The 10,016-nt window shown below is 32.4% G+C and overlaps 1 protein-coding gene across 2 annotated transcripts; it reads right to left on the bottom strand.

Annotated features, from left to right (window-relative positions):
- Window positions 1–1,419: 1,419 nt before the first annotated feature.
- Window positions 1,420–8,031, bottom strand: LOC107623100 (pescadillo-like protein). 2 transcript variants are annotated; one of them, XM_088485414.1, is made up of 14 exons: window positions 7,824–8,031; window positions 7,045–7,099; window positions 6,800–6,885; window positions 6,427–6,675; window positions 6,217–6,342; window positions 5,965–6,049; window positions 5,777–5,887; window positions 5,377–5,470; window positions 4,981–5,279; window positions 4,066–4,173; window positions 3,857–3,978; window positions 2,418–2,640; window positions 2,083–2,301; window positions 1,420–1,714 (listed from the first exon to the last, which is right to left on the bottom strand). In XM_088485414.1, the coding sequence occupies exons 2-14, from the start codon at window positions 7,075–7,077 to the stop codon at window positions 1,631–1,633; spliced, it is 1,839 nt and encodes a 612-aa protein (XP_088341540.1). In that variant the 5' UTR covers window positions 7,078–7,099; window positions 7,824–8,031; the 3' UTR covers window positions 1,420–1,630. The 2 variants fall into 2 exon arrangements, with proteins under 2 accessions (XP_088341540.1, XP_088341548.1); XM_088485422.1 differs by having other exon boundaries at window positions 7,045–7,150; window positions 7,824–7,998.
- Between the last annotated feature and the right edge of the window lie 1,985 nt (window positions 8,032–10,016).

Raw genomic sequence — 10,016 nt, 5'->3', positions numbered from 1 at the left:
TGAGATATATACTTATGCTTATATATGTATTTATACTCCAACTAGCCTTAACTTTACAGGTTGCATCCGGAGCTCGATATTCTGTATTTTTGTTTTTTGGTACTCGACTCTTTGTATATATTCATGTCTTACTCTTGTCTTTTCTCCAATTTTACATTTTCGAGTATAATGCACTTTTCTTTTTGTAGTTTTTGTTTAGACTTTTTTTTCAAGATTTTTAGTTACAAATTTTTTTAACTACATTTATGTATATATTTTATTTTTTAGAGGTCGTAATAGCACACCACCTTTATTTTATGGCTTAAACATAAAACTTTATGTGATAAAGTATTACAAGACCAATCCAATTTGGTTATATACTATACAACTATATTAAGCATGTTTTGATAACCAAACCGGACCCATGAAAAATATCTGAATAGAGCCCTGAGGAGGGATCATGGGTTTAAGCTCAACTACGAATTACTTGACTTTTAATAAATAGGAAATAGTAGAGATGTCAATATTTCTCACTTGGGGATCTCCGCTCTTTGTTTTGATATAAGAAAAAAAAAAATAATAAGAAGAAAGAAAATAAAAAAAAAAAGGTGATTTTTTCGTGTTGTTTGGATAAGAAAAAAATAAATAGAGAAAAAGTAAAAAAAAAATTATTTGGATAAAAAAAAGTGAGAAAAAATTATAAAGACATAAAATTATATTAATATCCTTATTTATATTATATATAAATTATAATTTATTAATAATAAAAAATAAATATATAATTTTATTAATGTTTGCACATTTTTCTCTATTTTCATCTTATCTTTAGAGAAAATATTTTAATGGACTCTACACTATTTCTTTTTTTTACTTTATTTTCTCTTTCAATCCAAATAAAAAAAATTTTAATTTTCTACCTATTTTGTCCCTTTCAATTTTTTTTTCTCTTCAAATTTCCTCAATCCAAATAATATATAAAGGTGGAGAATAATAGTCTCGGGGGTATTCCTATCCTATTCTCTAAAATCACCAAAATTCATGAAACGTCAAAATAAGTTAGTAGTATTTCTTAAAAAATTGGTCGTTTGTCAAATTTATCTCCAAATGATTTTATCAATTAAATTAGACTCAGTTTAAATAAATAACTTAATTAAACTCTTTAAAAATAAACTTAAAACATAAAAAAATAAACTTAAAATTATTTTATATTTAATTATTTTAAATAAACTTAAAACGTAAGTAATTGGTTTTCGTTTTCGTTCAGTTGCAAATCTTAGCATTTTCAATTAATAAATTTAACAGAAGTTATATCAATAGTTTGAAAACATTAGGGGGCAAAATGAAATAAAAGTTTTAATTTTTGGCACAACCGCTAGGAACCAAAAAATAATGCATTGCAACAAAAACGCAAAGCGGGGAAGGGGGAAACTAGATACTAGATAGGGCTCCAATACCTAGAAAACTAATATTTAAAACAAACCAGTTGTTTCTGCGGCCTGTGGAGAGAAAATGCAGTTACATTACTGACTACAAAAAGAGCAGTACTAAAATTATCGTCAAGTTCCTATAACAAACAAAGCATTCATTTAAATTAGCAAATACATTGCATAATGAAGTCAAAATTGTATCCTGCACCAGAATGCAGATCCCTTCAGCTCTTTTTATGAGCTTCGTCTATTTTCTTTTTCCGTTGCTTAATGAGATCATTTTTAGCCTGCTTCCGTTCATTCGACATCTGAATGACATTAAAATAAAAAGAGTCAGAGGAAAATAGTTAGAATTTAAAGTAAACCTGCAACTTTGCAACCATAAGTTCAGGCACATAATTAATTGATTGGGGAAAAAAGAAATAACACACAAGCAATACCATCGCCATGAATTAAGACACTACTTGTTTCCTTGATTTATTTGACAGTACCAGGTCATACCATATTATCTTAACACTATATTGCAGATTAAATTCTTACCACTTTCTATATAAGTTTTGTAGTTATGGGATACATTCGCTAGTGTGTCTGACACAGGATAGTACCAAAACTTATGCAGTGCTAGAAGAAAAGCCTAAGCAACTCGGTATACAAAACAAGGGATAGAAAGCTTTACCTTCATGGCTTCCAATAGCTTCCGCTTTTTACGAGACATCATAAGTGTACCCATGTCGTCAGCATCATCCTTTTGCTGAGCATTGGCAGTGGATTCTTCCCGAGTTTGTATCTCTCCAGTTGAGAGTTGTTTATCAACATTGGAATCCATTTTACCATTCGTAACACCTTGAAGTTCTTTTTTCAAATCATTATGGTATTGCTGCTCTAGCATCATCATCTGCAATGCAACCATTGGAATTGAAATACTTGAGTACCCGAATAAATCTAAAAATATCGACTTCAGGGCTCCACTCATTGTATCGTAACTGTACACCGATCCAAGAATATGCATACCTTTTGCTTTCTTTGAGCTGCTTGGTTGGCCTCTGCCCGATCCATAATACCTTCAACCAGAATATTTTGAGGGTCTTCCAGATCTTCTTTTCCAACACCTGGGAGTGGAAGGACTTCTTTTCTGGCGGCAGCTTGCAATTGTTTAATAGTCTTTGCATAGTCAGGAATATATGCTCCTTCTTCCTCGTAATCAATAAAAGGCGACAAGTGTGGAGGAGGTATCCTATTGACCAAAATGAAAAATTATTGTTAAGATTGAAGTACACATACATTGACATTACAGGGTAAACTATCGCAAACGTACCCAAAAATTCATGCCACTGAAAAAACTAACCCTGAAAGATATGACAAATAAGCCCTTGAAAGAGTTTAAAATGTGACAAAAAAAACTAGATTAGCTATATATTCTCAACAAGAGCTTTAGAATATTGAATTTTGATATGACTTTTTGCAATTATGATTAGAAAAATAAGACCTTCCATCATTAAAATCTAGAGAGTTTATGCCAAGTGAATTTCTTTTTTGCGATCTTTTTTGTAAATGACCAAAAAGTTCCCTAGAAAATTGAAGAAAAAGGTATTGAGATCAAATTTTGCTCCGTATTCTCACATGCACAATGTAAATAGTTATCCAAATGTTGAAAATATAGATCAAATGCCCAAGCCCTTAACCAAATACAAAAGCCATTTGACACTTGTAAAAACATTGTGTCTTTGTAATATTCATCACGTTTTTAAACCTGTCAAATCTTTTTGTAGTTCATACCTTCCAAGTGTCATTTTGGTAGTTTACATGGATTAGATATCAGAGCAGTTCCTTCATGTTATAATAGTGTACATGGGTCGGGGCCAGGTTTAGCTAGACCCGGACCTGACCCTAACCAGAAAGGACCAAATTAGACCGGGTCGACTCGACATTTAATTATATATAACAAATTAATAAAATTTTACAATTAAATATAAAATTTAACAGAACATTTAACCAGAATAAATTATTTTATAGAAAATATAGTATTATATAATATAAAAAGTATTTAGGTATAACATACGCCTTTGGGTTGGATTGGGTCTACCCCAAGCATATGACCCAAACCTGACCCAAAAATGGCACCGGGTAAAAACAAGAAACCTGAGCCTAAAAAAACATGCTACAGGTCAGGATTGGGTTGAATCTTGAACACCACTATATGTTAATGACTCAGTAAGGACAATAAAGAAGTTGAATTGGTGTTCTATATAACACAAAGTGATGGATTTGGAATTGTGTCTATTTTATCCAAGTGTAAAATGCAAACAAAAAAATGTTTACACAAACTAAACAACAAGCCCATATAACAAAGTACATGTACATCTAGACAATATAGAAGATAGATGTTGCAAATAAATAGCTAAAACACAGCACATCGGAGACAACTCAGTAAATCAAAACTATGAAATTACCTTCCAACCATATAATCCACTGTTGGCAAAATAATCCGCGCATTCACAGAGTCAAATACCCACTGTGGTTGAACATATTCTCTTGAGAGGAACTTATGTCCTTGTGCATCCCTGTCAACAATCTTAAAATTGAAACCAATAGCTAAGTGAGTTGACATCATAAGGTATAACAAGTCACCTAATCCTAGAAGATAGTAAGAAAAACAAACCTGATGTGTGATGCTCTGGTCAGATTCCTGAAAAGGTGCTCCCTCTCCTTCCCAGGAAACTATACCACCAAAAGCAGGAATGACAAAAAGCAATGATTCCCTTGGTACCTAAAAGATTAAGCCAAATTAAACATGATTAGTATTAAAATGTTGGAACACCTTGATAATGGTTGCAAAATTAATCTCGGAAGGAGATACAGCCTCAAGAAAAACTTCAAAAATAGTTTGGTATGATGGATTGTATTATATAAAATGGCATCCATTATTGATTAACAATTTCAACAGTAGTCATGTTGTAACACTGAAGCATACAAAATCATGTCATAAAGTCACAACACAACATGTTCACATTTTTCAAAGCATTGAAAAAGAATAGGTTAACCATGCTAGGATTATATAAAAAAAATCTCATTTTTCCAATTCGAAATATGGTGATTATCTTTAGGCAATCTTTTCTTTTGCTACAAACAAATACAAGGTTGTCCTGTTCCAAGGTTTGGCATGGCATGAGTCTCAAAAAGGTCTTACAATGGTAATTGCAGATAACCTGCCAACAGAAGTCTACCAGCAAAGCATTAAAGAATCTATGCAATAACCCAAGACAAGATTATTTCATAAATTCTTACAATCTTTACAGGTTGAACCAACCCTCCAACAAATCTAATGCTATCTAATAGAATCTAGCAGAAATTTTAAAACAAGGTCCTTACAAAACCTGACACATTCAAACAATACATAACTAGATAATATGGAACGTGAATTGTTGGTATGTTCTATAAGTTTTTATTTGAATTATTCAATATTTTAATTATTAACATCCTCACTGAAACCTTTTTTCTAAATAATTGTTAGATAACACAAAACATAACTTAGCAAATACTATGTATCCGGAATCTCTTGGAAACAGTAACTCACTTCTCTGCTCAAGAAGAATTTCAGATCTTTAAAGAGATTTTTACATTCTCTTGTATCTTGATCCTCTTCTTCCTCAGAAGCAGCTTCTTCAACAAGTTGCATTAGTGCACCAGGTTCATTTGTAGGAAGTTGATGCTGAAGTTGAGCAAGTCTTAGTTCAGATTTTTCATGTTCAATATCATCCCTTTTTGGCTTGGCATCACCTTGCTCAGACTCAGCTACCTGGGATGCTTCAGAATTGACTACAGAGGGTATGGCATTGACATTGGCATTGGCATATCTTGACAAAGCGTAAAGATCTGCATAATTTGAAAAGAAAATTATACACAACATTATTCATAAAATACCTGCAGCAATTGAAGTTGAGAGTTTCACATAAGTTAAAGAAAACACTACCTGCTGCCAAAGCTTCCAACCGAGGATCTAGTATAGGGGGATACTTCAAATTTATGGAATGATAGAGCCGGAAATTCACAAAACCAAGAAGAGGCTACAGCAAAATTCATCATGGCAGATTATAAATTAATGAACTCAACATCACAACCAAACCAAAATAGAGATGTATTCCACCACCAATGGATTACAACATGCACAACCAATACAATAGACAGACACGCCACAGGTGTAGGCACCTAACGTTGGCATTACATGATCCTTACACAATACTAATAACTATTTCAATGAAATATTCACAACATTAGAATTCACAGAAATATAATCCTATTAATTCAGGTAACAAGGTTATCAATGGTTTAATATTATGAAGAACAAATATAAACATTAATATGAAACTAACCTCATACAATTGCAGAAAATTTAGCATGGTGATGACGTCAACATCATCAGACACAACCTGTTGTAGTGAATGAGGAGTCAACCACGTTATCTTCTGACCCTCAACCTCTGCCTGCAAAAACCTCTTACATAAGGCAAATGATGCTCACCGGATTAATTAATGAACATTATATTTACCGCAATTGGTACCTGGTAGTATATGCCTTTGACAGATACAAATGCTTTTCTCAGTTTGTGAGTGCGAGATATGAATGCTTGCCATTCGTGTGCCAATCTAACATAGGTAAGCCACAAGAACAAGAGAAATCAATAAAAATATCACAGCCCTATAATATTGTACCTTTTTGGAAAAAAAATACTTAGGAAATGAAAGAATTAGACACAAAGGCCTAAAATCTTTCTCATAAACTAACTCAAATTTCTCAAATTCTGATTATATACCTTCTACATTTATGGACACATTCTATATCAATTTTTTTGCTCTCAGCGGCAGGTAATGCTGCAAAAAGATGCACCATTGAAAGACAGTCATCTAGTTCCCCAAGTGCATCCACAAATCTTGGGTACCTATAATTCATAGGAAAATCTAATAAACTGGAAATTCATCACCAGCTACAGGATAGAATATCAAGACCACCAAAACAAACAAACCTCTGACGAATAATCCTATCTATCTTGGGTTTAGGTGTCTTCTCCCGCAGCCTTTTTGCACGTTCAAGGTTTTTCTTTGCCTCTGCTTTCTTTATTTTCCTCTCATGTACTCTTATCTCTCTATGTATTTCAAGCAAAGGTTCGTGATGAAGAAAGGCAACATCCTTCACATGGTAATAAGTCTGATGAGTTCCTTTGAACTTCTTCTTTGGCTCTCTAGGAGTTACACCCTTCAAAATGCATAGTTTCCTAATATTCACAAAATCCAATGTAAGAATAGGTGTACAGTACAGTACAGTACAGAAGGATAAAGTTGAACCTTAGATAATTCCTACAAGGGCACCTTAGACTGATTCATATATGTGGAAGATACCTGAAAAGGGGTAGATTGATCTGCAGTTGTTTGAGTGCTTGTGACCTAGTAACAAACTTGGCTGCATTGCCCTCCTTTTTCTTCCCCTGCCACAAGAAAAAAAAAAAGTCAAAATCTATTTCCTCTTCTTTCGGTATAGACATTAATTACTGTTTACAGGGAAACACCAATACGAACAACAAAACACACACACCACCGGATTAAAATACTGAGGTAGAATGAAACCAAGTGTATGAAGTACTTACCGGAGGTCTGTAGTGCTTCACAGCCTTCACCATAGTTGGCTATTAGCAAGAGAAACTGCAAAGAACGAAGAACAAATTAATTCACCTTTGTCAACGGAGTTTGGATCTGTAAAATGAAAACTTCATCACTTTATTAGTCTTCTCAGTTTTAAAGACCCCACCAAACTCTTAACATCCACAAACTCTAATAAATATAACACCTACTTTGCCTAATTAATTCTTTGACAAGCTAAAGACAGGAGCAAAGAATGATTTCCTATTTCCAATATATTGCTCATACCATCAAGCTAGAACAGTAATCCAAAGTAACAAATAAACATACTTCACAAAACAAATTAAATTAGAGAATGTAACAGGTCTAGCTGAGCCTTATACGTTAATTACATTCCTTAATTACAATCTTCACCACAAGCATTTAAATTTAAATTAACATCAGTCTTCATACTATATTCTCAAGACATCTAAGTAAGACTTCCCATCCAGTTCGGGAGCAAAACTGCCCTTAATGTTACAAAACTTTCATCATTTTCAGTGTTAAAATTATATCCAAACTTTGCAAGTAAAACCATTAAAAATAAAAACAGCATCCGCAATAACAATGGCAGTTTAAAAAAACAGCAGCAGCAAAACTAGCGGTACTAAGTGAGAAACCGTAGCAACAATAACAATGTAATAAATTAGGGTTCAAAATATAATCCACAGTAACAACAAGTGTTAAACTTTAAATAGCAGCAACAAAAACAATGCAATAACCAGTAAACAACGGCAGAAACCAGTACCAGGAGGATAGTTCGACGACCGAAGACGGCAAAGCTCGAGGAGGAGTTCCGGTGAGATCGCCGGAGCCGATTGAAGTGGAGCAGACCAGCAAAGCCGCTCGAGGGAGAGGGCGGCAGAGTGGCGACCGAAGAGGGTGTGAGGAGAAAGAGGAGAAGTGAATAATATGTCAGCGTTAGGGTTAGGAAATTCTAGTGTTTTAATATACACATTTTTTTTTATTTTTCATTAAAAATATCTTTTATATATAAAACTATAGGCTCACTACTCACTAGTCACTAATTTACTACTCACTACGCTTATCGTTAAAATTTTTTTTTGCTATAAATAAATAATAAAATTGAAACGCTGCCAGATTTTTACTTTGAAAGTTGAATTTTATCTATTTAGTTGAAATGTTCCCAGAAATTTGTGTTTTTATTAAACAATTTTCGTGTTACCTTTTGATAATTTATGTAGTGCTTGGAAAAGGATTTATGTCTTCTTAATTGTTATTTATAATTATTTAATAGAATAAATTATTAAATTAGTTTTCAAAACATCACTTATTTTTTAAATTAGTACTCGAAAGATATTTTTAATTAAATTTATCCTCCAAAAATTTTAAGTTAGTCATTTTAATCTTTTCGTAATTTGCGTTAGCTAACGACAAAATTTATTAAAGTGACGCCATAACACACATTTAATAGTCCTAATTTGCAACTAATATAATAAGTGAATTATACGATAAATATGTAAGTTTACAAATCTCTTTTTTGATGGGATGAAAGAGAGATTAAAAAATGTATGACCCACACTTTGAATAATAATAAAATAATAAAAAATAACTATAAAAAGAATTTATTTTCTCTCTCTATACCACTTTAATCTGTATAGTAGAGTGCCCCAATTAAATTAAATCAATCCGAAATTGAGGAATTTCAATGTCTCAAGTTATCCCTTTAATTAAGTTTTGATTCGATTTAATTTGTAAGTTCATATATTTATCTTATTAATAGTCAATTAAAATTCTTATATATATATATATATAATTGAGGAATTTCAATGTCTCAAGTTATCCCTTTAATTAAGTTTTGATTTGATTTAATTTGTAAGTTCATATATTTATCTTATTAATAGTCAATTAAAATTCATATATATATATATCTTAACGTATCACATTAATAAATTTTAGCACTGATAACTGTTATAAAATAACTAAATAATAAATAAGGAAGAGGTAACAAATAAAATAAAGAAATATAAAGAGAGATATTAATAGTGTGAAAAGAAAGAAGAGAATGTTTATTGTTGCTGTGTGTTTTTATTTCTGTTTATAGGTGCACATGATGACATTTTTCAAACTACAATAAATGGAGTCATCCTTGATAAACCAAGCTACATTGGAAATGTGCATCCACATAAGATCTTATCACAACACTCCCCCTTGGATGACCATTTAGGATTATTGCCTCGTTAAAACCTTACTAAAGAAAAATCAAGTGGGAAAAAACTTTAGTGAAGGAAAAAGAGTACAATATCCTTTAGTGATAGGGACTGCCTCATTAAAAACCTTGTCAAGAAAAATCCAATAGAAAAAAACCTGACCAATAAAAAAAGAGTACAGTCTCCCCCTCTTGCCAACATTATTTTATATCTCGAAATCGGCGCATCCCAATCTGATGTACCAATCCTTCAAAAAAAGATTTTGGGAGTGACTTTGTGAATAAATCTGCCAGATTATCACTTGAGTGGATCTGTTGGACATCAATTGTCCCTTGATTTTGAAGATCATGAGTGAAAAAGAATTTGGGAGAAATATGCTTTGTTCTATCACCTTTGATATATCCGCTTTAAGTTGAGCAATACATGCTGTATTATCTTCAAACAGGACAGTTGGAGCTATCTTTTGATCAATCAGTCCATATGATGACAGAATATATTGGATCACACTCCTCAGCCAAAAAACACTCGCGATTAGCTTCATGTATCGCTAGTATTTCAGCATGATTAAAGGATATTGCTGCAATCGTCTGTTTTGTGGACCTCCATGATATAGTTGTACCACCATATGTGAATAGGTATTCTGTTTGAGATCTCCCTTTATGTGGATCAGACAAATATTTAGCATCTGCATAGCCAACTAATTGTGACTTGGATCCATAGGGATAAAACAATCTCATATCAACCGTTCCATGAAGATATCAAAAGATCTG

The sequence above is a fragment of the Arachis ipaensis genome, chromosome B10 (genome assembly GCF_059453495.1).
Source record: "Arachis ipaensis isolate K30076 ecotype BB chromosome B10, ASM5945349v1, whole genome shotgun sequence".
Lineage (NCBI taxonomy): Eukaryota > Viridiplantae > Streptophyta > Magnoliopsida > Fabales > Fabaceae > Arachis > Arachis ipaensis.
This window is presented reverse-complemented; position numbering and strand designations above follow the sequence as displayed.